This window comes from Cutaneotrichosporon cavernicola, assembly GCF_030864355.1.
Source record: "Cutaneotrichosporon cavernicola HIS019 DNA, chromosome: 5".
NCBI lineage: Eukaryota > Fungi > Basidiomycota > Tremellomycetes > Trichosporonales > Trichosporonaceae > Cutaneotrichosporon > Cutaneotrichosporon cavernicola.
The window spans coordinates 286,811-307,857 of NC_083397.1; the positions used below are offsets into that span (position 1 = coordinate 286,811).

At 57.5% G+C, this 21,047-nt stretch overlaps 9 protein-coding genes across 9 annotated transcripts; 4 read left to right on the top strand and 5 right to left on the bottom strand.

Annotated features, from left to right (window-relative positions):
* Nucleotides 1-31: 31 nt before the first annotated feature.
* On the bottom strand, nt 32-2,061 carry GUP1 (uncharacterized protein; the record flags this gene model as incomplete). The annotated part of the gene is made up of 4 exons (XM_060601255.1): nt 32-286; nt 352-526; nt 562-2,006; nt 2,047-2,061. The coding sequence occupies 4 exons, from the start codon at nt 2,059-2,061 to the stop codon at nt 32-34; spliced, it is 1,890 nt and encodes a 629-aa protein (XP_060457767.1).
* A 496-nt stretch (nt 2,062-2,557) lies between these two features.
* ALG9 (uncharacterized protein) lies at nt 2,558-4,953 on the bottom strand (the record flags this gene model as incomplete). Its single annotated transcript, XM_060601257.1, has 3 exons — nt 2,558-4,353; nt 4,388-4,494; nt 4,799-4,953. The coding sequence occupies 3 exons, from the start codon at nt 4,951-4,953 to the stop codon at nt 2,558-2,560; spliced, it is 2,058 nt and encodes a 685-aa protein (XP_060457768.1).
* A 254-nt stretch (nt 4,954-5,207) lies between these two features.
* On the top strand, nt 5,208-5,946 carry CcaverHIS019_0501320 (uncharacterized protein; the record flags this gene model as incomplete). The annotated part of the gene is made up of 3 exons (XM_060601258.1): nt 5,208-5,386; nt 5,566-5,790; nt 5,868-5,946. 3 exons carry the CDS (start codon nt 5,208-5,210, stop codon nt 5,944-5,946), a joined length of 483 nt encoding a protein of 160 aa, XP_060457769.1.
* A 5,900-nt stretch (nt 5,947-11,846) lies between these two features.
* ERO1 (uncharacterized protein) lies at nt 11,847-13,506 on the bottom strand (the record flags this gene model as incomplete). Its single annotated transcript, XM_060601259.1, has 4 exons — nt 11,847-12,688; nt 12,733-12,999; nt 13,036-13,375; nt 13,411-13,506. The coding sequence occupies 4 exons, from the start codon at nt 13,504-13,506 to the stop codon at nt 11,847-11,849; spliced, it is 1,545 nt and encodes a 514-aa protein (XP_060457770.1).
* A 328-nt stretch (nt 13,507-13,834) lies between these two features.
* Nucleotides 13,835-14,580, top strand: hus5 (uncharacterized protein; the record flags this gene model as incomplete). Its single annotated transcript, XM_060601260.1, has 8 exons — nt 13,835-13,837; nt 13,873-13,935; nt 13,967-14,050; nt 14,095-14,143; nt 14,179-14,202; nt 14,258-14,367; nt 14,403-14,482; nt 14,517-14,580. 8 exons carry the CDS (start codon nt 13,835-13,837, stop codon nt 14,578-14,580), a joined length of 477 nt encoding a protein of 158 aa, XP_060457771.1.
* A 134-nt stretch (nt 14,581-14,714) lies between these two features.
* CcaverHIS019_0501350 (uncharacterized protein) lies at nt 14,715-15,827 on the bottom strand (the record flags this gene model as incomplete). Its single annotated transcript, XM_060601261.1, has 2 exons — nt 14,715-15,254; nt 15,420-15,827. The coding sequence occupies 2 exons, from the start codon at nt 15,825-15,827 to the stop codon at nt 14,715-14,717; spliced, it is 948 nt and encodes a 315-aa protein (XP_060457772.1).
* A 182-nt stretch (nt 15,828-16,009) lies between these two features.
* CcaverHIS019_0501360 (uncharacterized protein) lies at nt 16,010-16,787 on the top strand (the record flags this gene model as incomplete). Its single annotated transcript, XM_060601262.1, has 3 exons — nt 16,010-16,016; nt 16,055-16,329; nt 16,752-16,787. 3 exons carry the CDS (start codon nt 16,010-16,012, stop codon nt 16,785-16,787), a joined length of 318 nt encoding a protein of 105 aa, XP_060457773.1.
* A 630-nt stretch (nt 16,788-17,417) lies between these two features.
* MET2 (uncharacterized protein) lies at nt 17,418-19,249 on the bottom strand (the record flags this gene model as incomplete). The annotated part of the gene is made up of 4 exons (XM_060601263.1): nt 17,418-18,582; nt 18,758-18,931; nt 18,974-19,163; nt 19,222-19,249. The coding sequence occupies 4 exons, from the start codon at nt 19,247-19,249 to the stop codon at nt 17,418-17,420; spliced, it is 1,557 nt and encodes a 518-aa protein (XP_060457774.1).
* A 590-nt stretch (nt 19,250-19,839) lies between these two features.
* On the top strand, nt 19,840-20,762 carry trs31 (uncharacterized protein; the record flags this gene model as incomplete). The annotated part of the gene is made up of 5 exons (XM_060601264.1): nt 19,840-20,135; nt 20,170-20,251; nt 20,291-20,411; nt 20,452-20,576; nt 20,649-20,762. 5 exons carry the CDS (start codon nt 19,840-19,842, stop codon nt 20,760-20,762), a joined length of 738 nt encoding a protein of 245 aa, XP_060457775.1.
* Between the last annotated feature and the right edge of the window lie 285 nt (nt 20,763-21,047).

Consider the following 21,047-nt stretch of genomic DNA (forward strand, 5'->3'; position numbering starts at 1 on the left):
GCACAACCGGAAATCCAAGTCGACCGAACATCTAACACCTCCTATCGATTCCCCTCCGCGCCTCGTCGTTGCGATACTCAAACATGATCTGTACCCCGATGAAAAGGCAGCTGGTCCCGAACGCCATGAATCCCCACCCTTGCGGTGTCGTCACGAGCTCGTGAAGGAGGTGCTGCATGCCGTCGAGGCCGAGCACGAAGCCAACAAGGTTGGCGCCCATCAACAGCAGAATGTTGACAACGCCACCTATCGCCGCGACGTGCCGGTACCACCACTTGTCGCCGTACTGGAGTCAGCTTCCGTGCAGCAACCGAAGAGGACGTGGATCCTCCCACTTCTACTGACACCCACCTTCTTCTCTGGGACCAACGCACGCGCGGTGATCTCCGGGATGATGAAAAGCGTGACGAGCCAGCCCCAGGCCAGCAGGCGGAAGCTGAGGTCGTGCCAGAGGGCAACAAAGGTGAACACCAGGAAGGTCGAGAGCACAACACGCTTGGCACCGCCAGCAGGGATGTAGATGTACCTGATGTCAGCTCGAGTTTACTTGCCTCAGCTCACCTGACGATCCACAGGTTATAGCTCCTGTGCCAGGAGCGCCAGAAGCCGAGGACACTGTAGTTGTTGGCGACGCAGCGGACCATGTTCTCTGGGGCGTCGACGCCGTCGAACAGGGCCCACAAGCGGAAGTAACGCCATGGAATGAGGAGCTTGAGCCACACGATGACGAGGTTCCAGAAGCCGATCATGCTGAGCTGGGCGGGCGTCATGCCGACCCACGCGCGCGCGTCCTTGATCGCCACAACGTACATCGTGTGGATGATGGACTCCATTGCGAGCATGCAAAAGGCGAAGCGGATGAGGTACTTGATGCGTTCTCGGTTGGTGATGTCGAGCGGGCGCTGAAGTTGCCACACAAAGTCGTTGCACGTCATGATCGGACCGGCGATGTACAGCGGAGGGTATAGGGTGTACGCAAGATAGTTAACCAAGCTGTAGTCGGCCTCGGGATGTGCTTGGGCTGCCCGGCCCCTCTGGTCTGTTGGCGGCGTCGACTGCGGTTGCGCCCGCCAATGGTAATCGAGAGCGAACGAGACGATGCGCAACATCGTGATGTTGAACGAGACGTGCCAGCGCGGATATACTCCCTTGAGGTCATCCAATGCGCCAAGCTCGGAATGGATCGCGGAGAAGTGGTACCCGTCAAACTTCTCGTTGGCAAACAAGATCAACATGTTGCCGACGATGACGATTAACGGCCACGCGCGCTCGACTGCCGCAGGCTTGCGTGCCCGCGCAGCACAGAAGTTTGCGCCCAGGATCGCCAGCACCTTGAGCGCGCTGATGCCGTGCAGCGCCACAAGCATGATGAGAGCGAACGTGACAACAAAGCGCGCGCGTGCAGCTGCGCTCGTAAAGCCAGCCTTGCGGAAGAGGTGGGAAGGGATGAGGAAGGCCACGGCGAGTGCGACGAGCGAGGGGAAGCCGGACCGGAACGTGTGGTACTGGTGGTCGCTGTCGTCGACTTCGGAGAAGATGAACCATCCCGACGACAATCTGTTTGCGTAGGAAGGATAGTTGGGGTTGTGAGGTGAGCTGACATTGATCGGCGACCACACAAGCAGCGGCACAACGATAATGAACGCCGCGATGTAGAACTTGAACTCTAAAGTGCCCCACCGGCTGGGCGGGGGCTCAGTGTCCGTACGCCTCCTTGAGCCTGGGATGTCGACAGTGAGTTCGGAGATGTAGTGCTTTTGACCGTTCCGGCGGTCATCACCATCCCTCCGGTCGCCCATCGTCAAGTGTTGTGGGTCGGAAGCCTGGAACTTGTACTGCGGTATCATGGTGGGGGAAGGGGGAGTCTGCTGAAAGGAGGGGGATAGAGGAGAGGATGAGGAAAGATGATTTGCTGAGAGGAGAGGGGAGATGGAAGGAGCGGAGGGGGAAGGAGAGTGTGAGGTCGTGCGAGCTGACACCGAGGAAGTAGGCGCGGCGGGGTCGAGCTGCGGTCAGTGTGGGCGCGTCAGGGAAAGAGCTGCGCACCCGAGCACGGCGCATGGTCTGTCTAGGAGCCAAAGAGGGACATGTTTGTCCCAAAGACTTGAAGATGTTGAATGAGCAAAGTGTGAATGTTGAAGACAAGACAAATTGGGGAACGATCGCATCGCGTGGAGGGTTGGTTACCGGGCCGGGAAAGAGCGGACATTGATCCGCGCGGTGGAGGTCGTCCACAACAACCCTTTCGTTAGAGATGGCAAGATGACAAGATGACAAGGTGACACTTCATCATAGCGCCCAGCCAGCGGCCAGCGGCCAGCGGCATTTGAGAGGGGCCCAAAGACGTTCAGACGCTGTCAAAAGGTCATGATAAGCCCATCATTCATTCATTTCCTCCCAACGAGCTTCCATCGTCCACATTCTGCGTCCTCAAGGGACTTGACTTCCGTAACATTTCCCAATACCCCATTTCGAGTGAATTCATGCATGCAAGATGGTTATGCCTCTATGATTAGTGTGGCAATGTGCAAGATGTGCAGGCGTGCGCAACATGGGTTTACTCAGTCTCCCCGGCGCGCTTGAGGAGACAGTACTGGCCGTAAACGCGCTGCTTCTCGCCAACACCTCCCGGAAGCCAGATCCAGCGGGCCCAGCCGTGCGAGCTCGCTGCATCCAGGAACTCGGTGCAGAACTCAACCTCCCACGCGGGGTCCGAGATGTAGTCCGGCTCAGCCTTGGTTGGCGGCTGCGATGGCAGGTTGAGCGTGACGAGGTAGTTGCAGGTGTCAACGGGGACGTAGGTGCCGGGCTCAGCACTGGCCTTGTTCTCCGAGTTGAAGCGGCCCAGGTGGATGGCTCGGGTCTCGTCACGTGGCCACCAGCCCGTGGACGCGCTGCTGTTGTCCCAGTGGCGCGGCATCATGCCGTCAAACGCTCCCTCAATCCACTGTACGTCGATGCCCTCCGGGTACAAGAACGAGGACGGGAAGCGGTGCCACTCCGCACCGTAGCACACGCGGAGCGGGTCCTCCATGTCCTCGAAAGGGGAGAGGTCCCACACTGGGTCGTCCTCAGGGCGCTGGGACGGGAGAGAGACCGGCTTGTACCCAAGTTCCTCCAGGACGGACGGCAGCGTCGTGTACTGGAAGTGGTTGGTGATGGCCGTCGGCGCCCCGTAGAACTTGACCTGTCCCATAATGCGACCAAGCGACAAGAGCGACGGTACGATGACCGCCAATAAGGTGAACCACGAGAACATCTCCGACTGACCCGCACGATACGGCGACTTGGTAACAGCGACGAATGCAGTCTCAAACCAGCCGCGGATGAGGAAGATCGAGACGCACGCATTGAAGCACAAGAACGGGTACGCCGGGAACATGAAGCGCTCCTCCTTGTGCGGCTGCGTGACGAAGATCGCGAGCCAGAGGTAGAACGGAGCGAGGCGCAGGGCGAGAAGGATGTACGGGCTCGTCTCGCCGTTGCGAGGCTTCATCTGGGTCTTGCCGAGGCGGCGGAAGTCAAAGTGGTACGTGACCACCAGGGCAGGGAGCGCGATGAGCGCGAGTGGGAGGAAGAAGTTGAAGTTGAGGAACAGGTTCTTGAAGTAGTACGAGAAAGGCTCAGTGCCGTAGAGGTCAGGGCCATTCTCACCAAACACGTTGTAGAGGACAATGTTGAGCGAGGGGAAAGTGAAACGCCCGTACGCCCACGAGTCGACGGCAAAAGTGGGAACGACGACGGCAATCGCAGCTACAACGATTGCGCCGACAAGAGTGCTCAGACGCTTCTGGCTCCAGGCCAGCTTCTCGTCACCTACTGATGGGACGATCTCGCCGGCAGGAAGGAGGGCATACTCGATGACAAAGGGGACGCCGAGTGCAGCGGAGAACGGCCAGCCGACAATGGCACCGACAGCCACACAAATCGTGGCGAGGAATGCGCGCTTCACGCCCGTGTTGGTCGACGTCGCGGGGTGGAACCAGAACGACGCAGCGAGCATGTTGGCATGCATTGCGAAGCTCGAAGGCAGGAATGCGACGCTGGCGTTGAACATGCCGGCGGACAGGGCCATCGCGAAGAGCAGATAACGGCCGACGTGCTCGTTGACGGTGACAACGACGGTGCGGAAGAACGCCGCCTCGCACGCACTCGAGATAGCGCCGAGGAACAGGCGCAGCGCAAAGAACTGCTGCCTCTTACCGAGGCCGAGCAGCCAAGGCCCAAAGTACGCGAATGGCGCGTGCAGGAGCACATAGAACCACGAGCGCACAGCGTACTGAGGCGACTGCTCCCACGTTTGGAAACCGCTGTTGTGTGCAAAGTAGTGCAGCGGCTCGTAGAAGTTGAAGACTGGCGTCAGGGGAATTTATGCGCCGCAGCTCACCCTCGTCACAGTCCGAGATGATCGCGTACATCGCCGCCGTGGTGCGTATAAGCAGGAGCAGTCTGAGGGCCACAGAGAACGAGGGGACGATAGGCCCATTCTGCTGCCTGAGCGATTAGCTGTCTATCCATGTCCACATGGAGGTAAGGCGAGCTGATAGTGGAATTCGGCGGGGCTCGGCCAACAATGCGTCCGAGATGGTGCCCCTTGCCGCTCGGACGCAGCCTCATGTTCCATGTCGTGCACAGATCCCAGTAATCACAACTGGTAGACCCACGCCGGCTTGTAACCAATCGTTGGGCCGGGAAATGGAGTGAGATACATTGTGGACGGCGTGGATTACAGCAGACATCGGTCCAGCTTCAACTGAGAGAGAGCCTCCGGATGAGGTAAAGTGTGATGATAACTCACCTCCGAACTTGGTCCTGCAGCAAGCCCTGGTGACGCCTCTTCCAGCCCTGCGGAGCCAGTGAACCAAACTGGTCCTTCTCGGGCTCCTTCTTCTCGACGGGCTTGTTGGTGGGCCGCCTAAAGCGGATCGTCTCGACACCAGGGCGGAACGACATGGCGGGGCGTTCAACTCAAGGACGAAGGTCCTCGTTGAGAGCAAACGGGAGAAGAAAAGAAGAGGCGAAGAGAAGGGGAGGATAGAGAAGTCAGGATGATAAAGATGTGGATCATGTCCCCATTTCTGTTGGTTTGGCGACGTCGTCAGTTGGATAGCGGAGATCCCTAACATGTCCGTCCCAGAATGGATCAAAGCCGAAAAGTGGTTGCCAGCGTCACAACATCTCTTAAACTTGATCAAGCAGACGACATCATGCGCTGGGCATTCTGGCGGAGCGCAGACGAGCCCGGACCAAGTACCCCAACCCCTATCGAGGAGGTCATGGAGGTCCCGACGCTCACTCGCTTCGAGCGTACGCTGGTCGACGAGGAGAAGGTCCAGGCGCCTCAGTATCCGACCTTCCAGGACGTGCCGACTTGCATGACCCTGTTGTGAGTGGACACCAAATGCGATGGTGGGACAAGGCTGTCTTGACTGGGTTTAGGAGCGGAGAAGAGAAGAGGCTGAGGATTGGAGGCAAGAGAACGGATAGGAACAAGACGCGTCGTTCGGAAGCGCATGCTGGCCGCGGTGGAGGGCGGAAAGGAAGCCAGGAATATGCTGACCCCAGCGACCAGTTCTTCATGTGCGCTGCCCTCATGCCGCAGGTGCGTGCCATCTACCGCTTTGGCCACCTCAAGGACTGCACACCCAAGTGGGATGACTTCAAGTACTGCATGAGCCTGAAGAGCGAAGACGAGGAAGAGCGGCGACAGGCGTGGATCAAGCGCCGCGCCGAGTGGTGGGCACATCGTCGCGTCGGGCCCAGCTCGGAGGACGTGTGGGAGGTGCGCGAGTAAGTCTGTCGGCCCGAGCATGTTGGGTACGCCAGAAGGAAGCGGCTCTTTAGTCGTGATTGTTAGCTGACACCAGGAAACCCCTCGAGAACTTCCCTCCTCTGTATCCCGAATACGACCTCGATGAGAGCCAGGATGCTGCCGGCACTGTGTAAGCACTAGACATGTAACCCGTACATTACTCAACAACGACGACTCGCTGCGCTGATCGAACCCTTTCGACTAACTCACAACACTCGGCCACCTGGTCCTCCATCGCTGCTACTCAACTTACTACTGACGTCGTTGTCGCTCAAGTTGGCCTGTGCGTCGGCAGGTTACAACAAACGTTGCCGTCCAGGGGATAGAGCAGCCGTGTGGGCGTGACATGACGTAACTAACCATGCCGAGATAGTGTGTGGATTTGTGGGAGAAGATGCGTTTGTCTACTGACAAGGACCCGGGCACGAGGTTGCGAGTCAAACAGTCGGACAACGCGACTCCCTAACATTCGTCGTACCCGGATCCGGGTGATGCCAGTGTTGGGCACCGGCAATTTGAGTGCAGTCCACGGCGGCCACACATCTGAGCCTGCCTGGTCCAACGCGCGCTAGGCGCAACTCGCCAACGGACATCGCAACCTGCCGCAGCTTTGATACTTCGCTCACTCCTCAACACAGCTCGCCTAAGAACGTGCATCAGAACAACAACAACTGTGCCTATTCCCGAGCGCTAGTCGTCTAGTCGTCGCTGTCGCTTCCTTCGTCGTCCGAGCTCTCATCATCGGCCACGTTGTCGCTCCCGTCGTCGTCCGAGCCGTCCGAGCTCTCATCATCGGCCACGTTGCCAGATTCGTCGTCGCTCTGGTCTGCCCATGGGCAGTCACAGTGGACGTTGCACTCCAGGCAGCGGGGGCAGCACTCGCAGTCCTCGGGGTGGGGCTTGAAAGTCATTGTGGTTGTGATTGTGGTTGTGGTTGTGGTTGTGGTGGTTGTGTGGTAGTGTGGGATTGTGAATGCGTGAGAGCGTGAGGAGTGAGAGTGGGTTAGAGCAAAGTATTTATAACAGTTATTCACCAAGAAGCCTTGGAGAGGTCCACGACATCCTAGGGCTCGGTCGGTGTGGACTCATGAACGCGGTACAGTCGACCACCGCCGGGCTCCTAGTCCCCGTATACACAGCACTTGGAACACCGCTTCTGGAGGAGTCTCCGGTGCTGAAACTTGGTTCGTGCTGGTTGGAAGTGAGCGTTGGAAGAAGAGGATCGTTGGAAACCCCAGGCCGGGTAGTGATGGAGCTTGCAAGAGTGGTTCGGAATGTGGTAGATGCATAAACACCGTATGCAAGAGGTAACTTTAGATCTGCAAACAGTTGTGTAGGAAGACGGGTGCTTGGGCCAATCAGGCATAAAGTCCCAGTAGGGTGGCGTCGTGATGGCCATTGAGCAAGATGTTTGGGTGGGACCGTGCGGAGTCCACCGCTACAGCCCATGTGCTATCTTGGCTAGCTTCTGGACCATCAAGCCGTATCCCATATCATACTCGAGCAGCTTCAGCGTGGAAGCAGAAAACTGGTTCGGCTCTTGGTCAGGCTGCGGGTCAGGCTGCGGATTAGGCTTCCCATCGTCGGTGCGCCTCCACGCTCCGACCTCTTCACAGCACCGTCCCCGCCTACCCATAGCCCCGCCCGGACCTAACCACAGCCCCGCCACCGTCCTCTCTCCGCCTGCACTGCTTTGATGGCGGCCCATGCGGACTAGCCTCATCGGTAGTTGCTTTCCGGCGACTGATCATTCGAGACTCTGTTACCAAACGACGCCATCCTGTGTCCGATTGGTCTCGGCGGGCTGTTCCCGGGCTGTTCCCCGCTCTCTCTGCACGTCCCGTACATGAAAATTTACGCCACATGACAGCTGGTCCGGATATGGCGGCCTGAGTAAGGGGGGATCGTGCACACTGTCCTGTGAGGCCGAGTCGAGTAGAACTGCGGCAGGAGGTTAATAGTTGAAAAGAGGAGTTTCCTCGACACGTCCTGCGGCTAGGAGCCGGCTACAAAGAGGGATTGAACTCTTGCCTATACACCCTCTTCATCGCCTCACTCATCCTTCATCCGCCGTTTAGGATGAATAACTAACGATTGTTGGGTTACTTCCTAAACAGGATTCGTTAACATCATCTATCCATATAGTTCGGAGCCGTGTATCAGTTGGAGAACGCCCAAAGCTGTGACAACAAGCCCCACGATGAATCACAGAGACCCTGATCACGGAGAACCTAAAGGTACCCACTCCTCCTTTCAATATCTCTTACTGATCCATTACCATGTACGACTACAACGCCTTAATGTTCTCCTGAATTAACCGCACCGATATGGGCAGCTCGCCTTGTTACGGCGTTGTTGAGCGGATCGTCGCGAGTGTTCAAGTCGCTCACCGCTCTTGGTTACGGTGTTGCTAGCCGCAATGGGGAGGGAGGGGGCAGGCGCAGTGAATCTCGCAGCCGCCGCAGCCGGAGCAGCACGAGCACGAGCCGGGGAGGTGGGACATTTTTTACGTGAGTGGGCTGGGGTCAGCACCCAAGTGGTGTTACGTACTTTGAAAGCGTGAGGGATTGGGCTCTTGGTTGGGCTGGGTTGGGCTTTGGAGGCGGGTGCTGGAAGTTTGAGAGTAAACTGTCGTGGTGAGAGCCAGAGGCAGGTCAGGCCTTATATATTGCTCGACACAGTCTGGTAGAAAAGTCTCATACTTTTTTCTGAGTTGACACACTTTGCACCGTGGTTACTCGCCTCCAAGGCATAGGTGGCGCACGGACAGTGGCGTATGTCTTTTGGGGAAGACTCGGACTGGTCTCGCCTCGTCGTTGGTGCGGAGAGGCTCTCGTGAGTGCCAGTGGTAGCTGTGTGGAGAGAAGTGGCGTGGTCTTATTGCACGCGATGTGGTGCGAGTCCGCCTTGTGAGTAATACCACATACTCCCAGTATTCAGCGGAATCTGGTGAGTCGTTGGAAACCAGTTGACAGAGGAATCTGGTGCGTCACTGGGAACCAGTTGACAAGTTGCGATGACGCAGTTAGCGCTGAAGGGAGGCAGCGAAGGCTGGCTGTCACGTTCTGAACGATGGTTTGTGGAGCCAGACATTGTGTGTGGTCCATAGGAAAGTATGAGGTTGTGTGGATGTCTGTCGGATAAGGCCGGGCGCGTAGACGCCAAATTCTTGCACGGACGCGTGAATCTGTGGGGTTGAGAACGCACTGGTTCCCTAGGAGAACACCGATAATGGGGAACCGGCAACGGGTGACAGACCGGGGCGGATCCTACGCACGGATGCGGCTGTAGATAATGCAGAACGTCCAAGTGATTGGTTCGCCTTCGTGACGTCGGAGGAGGAGGACAAAGCGTGGGGCCTTGGATAGTCACTGGAGGTCACCGAGTGACTGTGTAATGTCCACGTCGCATCAATTCAGCTGCGAAAATGGGCTCGGACATACGCGTCTTCCGAGAGGAACGGGCGTCATATCCCCGGGTGACAATAGCCACTAGACTTGCGGGATAGCAGTGGGAGCGGGTTGAATTACCCGAAGTGATGGCGCAACAACGACTCGATGAGCCGGATGATGGGTTGTAATCACAACAGGGAAAGGTGGCCACAATGCCCTCGCGCATGTAACTATCACCTCTTGCATCTTCTACGGTCTACTCCAACTTCTCTGCTATTCTCCTCTTCTGCTACGTCATTGCCGCTCGAGTTGTTGACTATCTGCTGATAGGAATCAGCCAGGGGTGCAGATACACGTGCCGCCCAGAGCCCTGTCATCAGCCTGTCCCCTGTCTGAACTTACACGCAGCCACATTTGTTACAGGCACACTCTGGGCGGCCGCAGGTGGAGATGTTGGGGTTGGATTCGTTGGTGGGGTTGTTAGTCTGGGTCAGAGAAATCGCGGGATTACTTACGTTGGTGAACATGGTGCGTTGGAGCGATGAGTGGAAAGGCAGCGTCGAGCGAGGTTCATATATTCCGTCGAACGAGTCGAGTGGAAAGAACACGGGAACCAAAAGGATGCCAAGTGCCACTTCCAACGCGAAACCCCTCTGTTTCGCCAATGAACATGCGACCGTGCCTGCATTAGAAGTAGGCAATCGTGGAACATGCTTCTGCCCCCGAATCAACTGTATGGGATGGTCATTATGCGATCATGTGACAACCCAAGACAAGGTATGGGGGCGAGGCCCCCTTGTCTTTACTAGCTCCACCACCGTCGGAGGCCGCGATGAGAAAAGGTGGCGGAAGGGGCTGCAACATTCAGGTGAAAATCGAAGCTGCTCTGAGGTGACGCACAATCAGTGCGGAGAAGACAAGAAGGCTGTGAGCGAGTGCGTGACGTGGAACACCGAAGGAGGCAAACAAAAGGTGCGACCAGACCAAGTGGGCCAGTTATCGCCACCAAGTCTCGATCTTGGGACCTCGAGGTGATCATACTAGTATGAGCCTCGCGCTCTTCCACTAAGCTATAGCGATGTGAATGCCATGTTTGTGTTCGAAGCTGCCTCGTCTTAAAACATCACGTTCCACGTAGCCTTGCGTCCAGCTGCCGTACCTTGATATCTTGCAGTGCATCTATCTAGCCCGTGACTGCCATTCTATGCACCTAATCACCTCTCTCTATCGGAGACGGTAGGCTACGACGACTGCCGCACCCCGCAGACCTCCAGCCCGATTCCGACCTCCCCAACTCCTACAGTTTTAGACATTTTCTCCCTCATGTTAAAGGTGCTGCGTCCGCGTCGTTGATCCGACAACGTAGGATATAAACAATGCACAATATTGCACATTGCACGCTACACCTCCCCCAAGCGGTCGTCTCACTTTCTTCATCTTGTCTTCCCTAAATTCCCCCGCTATCGAATTTCTTCCTATCGAAATGAATAACTTGTTTCTCGTAAACCTCGAGGCTGTTTTGCGTACACAAAACCTCTAAAGATGTCTTACCCTCCGCCTCGTAGTGGTCACAGCAGAAACAGAGGTAGCCACACCCGTGGCAGTACGGTCACTCGCAGGCTGCCTGGCAGTGGTTTCTGTCATTGCAGGGCAGGCAGGGCCCGTTGTTGTAGTGCGCTCAATGGGGGCGAGGCACGGTTTGCTTGTTTGGTTGGTGGGTGGGTCAGTAGGTGTGAGGTTGAGGTGGAGACTGAGTGAGTGAGCAAATGAGAGAGTGAGTGAATGAGAGAGATGGGAAGGAGGAGTTAATATTTTACTTGGGGACAAGGCAGTGAAGTGTTGTGTATTGTGCTGACAAGATCGACATGTTCCAAGCACAATGTACTAGATCAACTCGCGGATCGTCCAGGTCGGCAAGATCACATGTACTGTATCACCAGGGAGGTGACTCACGATACGTCCTGGGATACCAGTCAACACGTCGAGCTGGTACACGAGCCACACATCCAGTGACCCGCCACAAGAGCACCATCTGCTGTGCCCGACCATTATTCAAGTCCACCTGTACAGTGACGCCCGTTTGCTGACGATCCCGACTGGGTTATAGCTTGCAATCCTGTACATCTCCTTTCCCGCCACAACGAGGTATCTCAACATCCCCGCCCACGACTGTGACATCTCAACATCCCCGCCCACGACTGTGACATCTCAGCATCCCAGCACTGCATCTAGGTATCCCATGCCCGAACCATGTATGCAGAACTACCCAGCCAGTGGAGTGCATCATGCCAAAGTGTGCATGTCAAAAGTTGATCGCGGTGCTCAATTTGTGGTTTGTCTCCATCCAACCATACAACAAGTGCTGGTTTCGGGTAATACATGCTTTGAATCACTGCAGCGGATCGATCTGTCCCGTCCAGCAGCCACGGGAGTGTGCGAAGCGTTGACAGGCACTGTAGTAACTGCTGTGCCATGGTGACGCAACACAAACGTGGTGGGAAAGTGAGTGATATCGGAAGTAGTAAGGCAGTATATCCGCAGCTCCCCTAACGAGTACTGACCAAGTGCACAGGGTGCGTTAGAATGGTGCACCTCTCAACCCCTCGCTGATACTGAAACAAGTGCAACAGGTAAAGATAGTACTACAGCTCCGTCTTGCGGGTAGATGCGAGCCAGCGGGCAACGGCACCGACGCACCCGCGACAGTGGCGCCTCACGGCCTCGAGGATCGCAAGTACGGCAGTGCCGAGTGCTCCCGGGCCAGACGCGACCCACGAGTATGATGTCGTCGCGAGCTCGTCGCTTTCCCGCTTCTCCTTCTCCGCGGCGATCGCAGCCTCGGCCGCGATCCGCTCAGCCCACATCTCCCGGAAACTGGCTACCGAGTGCAATGTCTCGGCCACGCGGTGAAGCGTGTTGAACAGTGCAACGACCTCTGTGCGGCGCAGGAGGTCGGGGTTGGTTTCTGGGTTCAAGTCCTTCTCGTCAAGCGCAAAGAGGATCTTGAGGGCGGTGCCGAAGCCCGAGACCTGGAGTTTGCCCCACATCCTGCACTTGTCGCAGCCGACGCAGTCCATGATACGGCTGACGTTGCGGAAGTGGCTCTTGAACTGCTGCATCACGATTGGCGCGTCGGGGTCAGTGAAGAATGCGCGTTCCTCGAAGCTCGACGCAATGTCGGCGCGTTCGGCGAGCGCGAGCAGCCTCTCAAAGGACGTACGGGTTGCGTCGTCAACTGCTCCACGGGCAGTACCCTCATTCAAACGGAGAGATGGGGGCGTGATCGCGATATCGTATGCGTGGAAGTATGGTGCGGCGCGTGCAACAGCACGCAGAAGGAGGACGGCGTTGAAGTAGACATTGCCGAGTCGTTCAGGGAACTTGGCCAAGCGCCAGATGAAGCAGTCGAGGTTCGGGACCCAGGTGCCTGTCTCGCGGTCAAGCCAGTTGGCGCAGATGCTCGTTGCAATAGACGCGTGAAGGCCTGCGGTCAGCTAGTCCGTGACGATCTTGCGCTGGGAAGCTCACCAGAGATGACGCGGTAGTACAGCTTCTTCTCCTCGCACGTCTCGGCTGGCGCAAGACCAGCCCGCTGCATGTCATCGCCCATTGCGCCCATCCCAAATGAGGGAGGCGCGACGCTACGTCCCCGCCCGGCCTTGGCATCTGCGATGCTCGCCTCCGACAGTCCAAAGCAGTTCTCCTGGTAAATAGCCTTCCAGATATCGTGCGCGCTGCCTCCAGCGTAGCCGGTGTATCGCTCAGGATTGAGGGTGAGGTCGACATACACGCCCCCTAGCGTTAGTGCCTCGCCTCTCGGAAGCGCCTCACCAGGACTGGCGTCGTCGTCCGTTGCGCAAAAGTCGTCGTTGCGGAAGTAACAGCCTGCCATGCCCTCGGCCTCCTCGGCGTCGGGCAAGCGTACTTCGGACAGAGCACTAGCCCGCCATTTCTCGGGAATCTCAGAGTCGTCGGCCTCCTGCACCGCACACGCTCGGTTCATGCACATCCCGCTGTCATCTTTCCAGAACGGGCACTCGCGGTACAGGTCGACCTTGTAGTACTTGAAGAAGGGAAAGGACACGAGGTCATGCACGGCCGGGAAGAGCTCGTTGTTGAGTCCCTCGATGGTCTCGTACGCGCAGTTGGTGGCCTCGATGGGTCCGGATGGCTGGTGTCAGACGCGTCTAGCTAGGGTCGTCGAACGCTGCAGTATCCCTGTGGCTTGCCCTCTAGGACGTCGCTTGCTTCGGGAGGCGCGACGGCGGCCGCGAGGGCGAAAAAGAGCGTGAATAGGAGCATGGAATGAGTGTGGAGCGCAATCATGCGCACATGAGAGGGTGAAGAGGAGTAGAGTTGTTCAATCGATGCAAGCTAATCACGAGAACAATGAATGGCGGTGTCAGTCTCCCGAGGCTCCCCAGTCTCCCCAGCCTTGAGTCTCCACACCCAGGGGCGGTGGCCGATCGATATCTCCACTGTATACCCGAGTACTTAAGCCCACGTGGGGTTAGGTACTGCTTCCTCTGTACCAAGATTCATCAACAGTCAAAGCGAACAAATAGACTCTCATCATCACACACTCATCTTCTTCACCTTTGAGACATACACCTACCTCAACACCGACACCATGGTCAGCTCAAGACCCTTTGATGTAGCTGACTCCAGTCATCCCTCGCAATGGCGCGCCTTACAGAGGAGCGCAAGCAGTGGCGCAAGGACCATCCATTCGTACGCGCCCTGCTGACTGGACTGACCGCAGGGCTTCTACGCGCGTCCACAGAAGAAGGAGGACGGAACTCTCAACATGATGGTATGGGACGTCGGAATCCCTGGCAAGGAAGCTGTGAGTCCGAGTTCGCTATTGGCGTTAGTTAAAGCTTACGGTAGACGGACTGGGCAGGTGGCATGTATTGTGTCGTCATGACCTTCCCCGAAGGTGAGCTTTCCACTTGCGCATGAAGCTGACGGCAGACTATCCCACCAAGCCTCCAAAGTGTGCGTTGTGCGCCTAGATGCTACGGCACGAGTAGGCTACAGCCGCTGACAGCAGGCAAGTTCAGCCCCCCTCTGTTCCATCCCAACGTGTACCCCAGTGGGACAATCTGCCTTTCCATCTTAGATGAGGAGAAGTCGTGGAAGCCGGCGATTAGCATCAAGCAGGTGAGCTAGTTCAGCCTCCACTTAGCTTACACCAGATCGTCCTCGGCATCCAGGACCTGCTGCAGCACGCTAACATTGGCGACCCAGCCCAGATTGACGCGTACACCATGTACAAGTGAGCTAGGCCACTACCATCAAGCTGACAGCAGGAACAACCGCGACCAGTACGACAGCAAGATCCGCCAGCAGGCCAAGGAGCGCCGTCCAAAGTAGCCTGCACTCTTGATTTGTCGTTGTCTGTATAGCATTCCGCGCTTGCGAGCATGTACCGCCTACCTAATGTCATTACAAATACATCATCAAGACGTTCCTGTTCGTCCCGAGCTTGGTTTTCGTCTTCGCGTCGTTCACTTGCGTACGGAGAAGTAGTCGCGCTGGAAATGCACGAGGCTATCAGCCCCCTCGCACCGCTCAGCCTTGAGCACGCGGCAGATGAACAGCTCGCTCCCCTCCTTGCTGCTACTCGTCTTGCCACCAACATCCCGCAGTGGGAGATTATGCACCACCTGGCACTCGAGGCATCCCACGGCTGATTTGAGCGCAGGTGGATCGCGGGTGTCCCACTCATCGCTGCGGAAAATGGCCGAGTGGTCGATACCTGGTGTAGCAAGCTCGTCCGCCACGCCCTGGTTATCACCAGCCAGCAAGCTGATAGTGAGACGTGTCGGCGCGGCTCGAGGGGCACAAAGATGCGCTGGGACGGGTTCGCCGCTCGTGCGAGGAGAGGAAGGAGGAGGACGTAGGCAATCGGCCATTCGACTCGGGAGGCGAAGGGAGAACGCGACGAGGGGATGTGGTTCGAGCGTGAGAGATGCGAAGGAAGTGAGCGTCGCGCCGTGGAATGGTGTCGTTTCGTTATCAGTCCGCGCGACGGCCACGACGACGGGCTGGTGTTAGCAGGGCGGTTGGAGGGGGTTCGATGGGGATTGTTGGCCGCAGTTGGCGGATAAAGGGGCGACGGGCTAGGGAGGGAAGGGTTGAAGGGTTGAAGGGCTGAAAGGAGATGTGGGAGGAGAGAAGAGGGTAGTGCAATCGATGAGAGGAGAACTCACCTGCGCGACGGAACGGAGCACCTCACGCATCTGCGCGCCCGCCTCATCATCACTCTTCTTCCCCTGCAGTTCAGCAGAGACGGGATGTCCGCAAGACGGTTCATCACACGGAGCCGGGAAGGGCGGCGGGGGATGGTGGTGTTGTTGGGGAGGGAGGCGGTATGCTGGTGGTGCGGGCGAACGGTAGGCGTTCCGCCATCGTTCAGCATTACTTGGGATATTGCTGGGACTGGTGGTACTAGGCGGTGGAGAGGGGGCCGGATCCCATGGTGGCCGGAGCCAGTCGGGTGGTCTGAAAGCTGGTGGGGATGGCGCTGGCGCAGACGTTGCGCTCGCGTGCGCTTGGAGGTCTGAGACGAGTTCGCGGGCGCGGCGGAGCCAGAGGGCTGCTCCGCGCGGGGGATTCATGGTCGGTAGGAGGAGATGATGGGAAGATTGGAGATGAGACTTCGGTCGGCAAACAAGGGCAAGGCGAAGTAAGCGGGGTTGTGTGATCTCCGCTTGGTGCCTGGGTGGATTTTGGCCACCCACCCAACCTCAAATCTCATACGATCATAATCTCATGTTTTGATCCATCCACAATCACAACCATGTCGAGTGAGTCGGCCGTTTTATGGAGTGGGAGTTAATGACAGACGAGCAAACCGCCATGCAGGCGCAAATCGCCGAAGTCGCACAACGCAAGGCCACGACACAGGCTCATCGCGGACAGGAGAGCCAAGTATCGGCTGCCAAGTTGGCTAAGAATAAGCGTTTGCCTGCGACTATGATTACGCCCGGGGGGAAGATTGAGGTGTCGAAGAAGGCTAAACGGGGGAAGAAGAAGAAGGCTAGTGACGCAGCGCGGGAGAAGGCGATTGAGCGGATTGAGCAGAGTGCCGTCAAGGCTCGGGCTGTTGAGGATCGCAAGGTGAGTTTGGGTGCGGGGTTTGGTTTGGTTGGTGAGAGGAGGGAGAGAGGGGGATGGAGGAAGGGAATGGAGGGAGAACGGAGTCCGAATGTTGGAGAGGAGGAGAGGAGGAGGGGAGGAAGGAAGGGCGGGGAGCTGGGACGACGGGGGTGGGATGAGGCGGAGAAGAGGGGAGAGGCAGCGGCGGGGGAAGGGGAAGTGATAGATGGTGGGTGGGAGATAGCGGGGAGTAGGAATGGCAGGCAGGAAAGGAGGCGAGGGGAGGAAGAGGAGGGAGGCCTCTGTCAGGAAGTGCTGGGCTGGCGGAATAGGTGTATGATCCCGCCGAGTTGCTCCTGCGGAATCGGGCAACTGCTTAACCGTGGAGGCACTGAAGAGACTGGCTGTGCAGCTTGTCCTCCCGACTGCGAAGCTGACACCAGGCCAAGCGCCAGCGTGCCAAGACTGCGTGGGAGTAGGCGTCGACGCTTCGCGATGCTCGATGCTGCGGTAATCCCCACGCCAACATCATTCCATGCGATCACATGCAACGCGCACCGCTACTAGAACCAAGGAGATAGATCATGTATGTATTGCGTATGGCTTCGAGCATGGTTCTGGTGGGTCCTAGGGTTGAGTTACGGTATGAACGTATGAATACTGCGAGTCGCCTGGATCTGCTAAAGCTATAAGGGGGCCTCAGCCAAGCCAAGCGTGGACCATGGACCATGGACCAGCCTGTGCACCACCCGCCTACACCCTTGCGATTTCGGTACATGCACTCGCGTGACTCACGCTACTCGCTCGAGTCACTCACGCTACTCGCTCGCGCCCTCCAGTGGACGCCAGTCGGTACGCTCGCTGGATCGCTGGCCCTTGCTCCGCTTCCGTTACACAGATGACATGCAAATGATTCTAGAATTGTACAATTTTGGATGCTTTATTGAACCGATGTTGGACCGGTGATCCCGATGTTGGACCGGCGATGCTAAACTATGCAAGAAACCCGATGTTGGAACCGGACCCATAACAATCCGATGTTGGAACCGGACGCCGCGACTTGAAGCGCGGCCCACAAACTTTTTCTAGGCAAGCCAGATTGGACTGACCTACCAGCGCGTGACGTCGGCCTCTGCCTCGCCGAACAGACTCTCCTTCTTGACGGCAAATCCGTCCTGCTCGGCCGCCTCGTACTCCTCAACGGGGATGACGCGCTGCGTAAACACCTCGGGGAGCTTGCGGCGCATCCAGCCGTCGACCCAGCCGTTGATCGCCTCGAACTCGAGGAGGAAGCCGTCGTGTCCGTCAGGAGAGGGAATGAGGACCAGCTCGGCGTCGGGGATGTGGGCAGCCAGCTCACGCTGCTCACTTGGCTGGAAGAGGCCATCGGACTCAATCCCGATGATGAGGGCAGGAGGCTCGAGAGAGAGCGCGTGGTGCAGCGCGCGCTCGAGCTCGACGTCGTCCTCGGCAATCACGGCTGGCAGGTTGTGGCTCACACCTCCCGGGAAGACGGAGGGGTGGCTCAGGTCGTGCTGGTCGAGCTTGCGAGTGATGTGGATGTAGCAGTTGGCGTCGAAACGCGAGGTAAACTTGTCGCCCTGGTAGCGGAGGTACGACTGCGCGTTGAAGATCTTTGGCTGGCGGACGCCAGCGCCGATTCCACTGGGAATGCCAAGGTCTATGTTGGAGCCGTTGGGCATGTCCAAGCTGTTCCGGTTCGACGCGTTTGGACTGGGTGGGGAGGGAGCGCGCGAGTTGTGCTGACTTGAGTGGGCCCATGACCGATGTCCGTCATTGTGCTGCTTCCAGAGATGAGAGCGGATGTCGACCTCGCCCGGCTCGAGAGGGTTGGTGGTCTCGGTTCCGCCCATGACGCGCACCCCTCCGTTCGGCTTGTTCTTCCTCCCCTGTCCGGTCTTGCGCCCAAAGCGCGACTCGAAGCTGTCGCGAGACCGGTAGGTCAGGAGCGCGGCCATGCGCGCGGCGGCCAAGCCGCGCGAGGGCTGTGCGTGCATGTCGATCCCATGGGGTGTGTCGTAGTAGTAACCGTCAAGGTAGTCGGGGTCCGAGTAGATGCTCTGGCGTTGTGCCTCGCCCCACGAGATACACCATGCCGAGTGGCGCGCAGACGTTGCGAGCGCCACGATTGCGCGCACAAAGCCAGGCGGGGTGATCAGAGGCCATTCGAGGGTAGTCATGCCGCCCATGCTTCCACCGATTACGGCGGCGATCGACTTGACGCCCAGTTGCTGCAGGACGGAGAAATGCAAGCTAGCATTAGCATCAGATATGGTGCGAGGCGATCGGAGCCGGCTCGCTACCGAACAGCGCGAGCACGCGCTCGCACCGCCAATGACTGTCGCCAATGTTGGGTGCCAGACCCAGGCAACACAGAGGGTACAGGCTGTACAGGCTGCGTAGGCTACACAGCAAACAGCAAACTCACCGTACATCGTCCTTGATGCTGCTGCCAGGCATCTCTGGGCCATACGGCTTGCCATTCGCGGGGTTGGTTGTCACGCTCGAGACTGTTCCGTATGGCGAGCCGATGACATTTCCACAGAAGATGAAGAAACGAGTTGGGTCAAACGCACGGTTCGGACCTAGAAGTGGGCCCCACCTGTGGAATCGTGAGCACGCCATCGGTTTTCGCCTTCCTTACCAGTCCTCGACGTCGGCGCTTCCAGTGAGAGCATGGCAGATGACCAGGCAGTTGTCTGCGCGTTCGTTCAGGCGGCCCCAGGTCTTGTAGGCGACGGGGACACTGTTGAGTGTGACGCCACTTTCAAAGGTGAAGTGTGGGAGGATTGCAACGTTCTGATCGATAAGGGCGGCAAACGGATTCGAGGTTCCTAGCGGTGAGCGAGTGATGGAGTGATGAAGTCATGTGTAACTCCTTAAGCCACATACCTGCAGAGGAGCCGCCGTTTGAGTGCATTTTGTTAGTGTGAATGGAGCTGTTTGGAATGAGAGAACGATGTTGAGAGAGCACGAGCAAGCAAGAGAGAGAGAGAGTGAGTTTGACTATGGGAGATATGGGATATGGGATATGGGATGCTCTAACCTTCCCCTTCGTCTTGTTCCCTGTTGTTGTAGGGTGTATCCAAGTTAATGGTCAGGTTACTCGGTTGAAGAGGGCAAGGGGAGAGGAGAGGCAAGGGGAGGGGGTTGTTAACGGTTGCTTACTTGGCGGACTTTGTGGACCAACTAAATGACCCGGTTGAGATCATCACATGGCGGTGTCCTTACTAACCCACCCTTTGCCGGGAATGCCGATTTAGAGTATTACGCTTCTACTCAAACTTCTTGCGTGATCACTTTCCAAACTACCTAATAATCCCTCGGCATAGGCGAACACGGAATCAAAACGCCACGTGAATTTTACGGACAAACCCGATCAATACGTAGCTGAACACGTGACAAAACGCGGCGGAGATCTCTCGTCTCCCCGCAATCGTCAGTGCCACCACGATATCATCGCGTCAACATCATCGCGACCTCGACCTTCCTTGACAACTTCCTTTCGCAATGTCGTCCTCCGCTGTCATGTCTGCAGGCCCAGGAACACCCGCTAGCGCTTCCCTCTACTCCTACAGTACCAACACATCCTCCTCCACCATCGCCGCGCAACAGCGTCTCGCCTCGACCTCGAGACACTCCCCACAAGCATCACTCCCTGTCAATGCGAGCACCAACATTCTCGAGCGGCCTCTGAACCGCACACGTACATCCGAAGTATCCCTCGCTGCATGGGCGTTCATGCTCGCCGAGATCATCTCATACTCCCAGTCCCGCGTCGACAGTGTCAACGACCTCGAGAAGCGGTGAGCTGGACCTCATGAATGAAGCTGACGCCAGCCTCTCAGCGTTGGGATACGAGGCAGGCCAGCGTATCCTTTCCTTGCTTTTGGTGCGACAGGCGCAAGGGAATAATATGAAGGTGGGTCTAGCTGGCAGGAGTTGACTGAGCTGACGACAGGACCCGCGCCGGGAACACCGCCTCATCCCCATCCTCCAGTTTGTGCACACTCAGGTGTACCGGTACTGCTTCGGGCGGCCAGCTGATGGACTCGAGCGCAGTGTGGAAGGAGAGGACGAGTGTACGTTTGCTCAATACGGTCTGTTGGGAGCTGACGATAGACATGATTACGATGAACCAGCCGCCTTTGACACAGTACATTTCGGTGCCAAAGGATATGGGCGGCTTGAGTTGCGAGGCCTTCACGGCCGGTATCGTGGAGGGGGTGCTTGACGGCCTCGACGTGGTGAGTGATTCTCTGCTCCATCCCTCACAACCTCAACCAGAGCTCCCTACGCCCAACTCTCGCTCACGCCAGCCTGCCCGCGTCACGGCACACACGGTCGCGACCGACCAGTACCCCCAGCGGACGGTGATCCTGGTCAAGCTCGACCAGCGGGTGATGGACCGCGAGGCCACGCTGGGCAAGTAGCCGCCCAGCCCCCGTCGAGTGAATATTCACTCGCGCGGAATGCGTCACGCATAGACTGTAGACCGTGCATGTATACGTCCCTATAGTATTCCCCAATGCTGGCTGACGGTATTGTGGGATGGTTGTATCATTGTTGGCATCATTTGATCATTTTGATGGGTTTGGTAGATTGACGGATGGCGGAGAAGCGGGACTTAGCCGATCCGCCTGACCACTTTGTGTTTCCCGCGATCCGCACACTCGTCACCAACTTCAACTTTTTGGCTATCACATCAACATTAACAT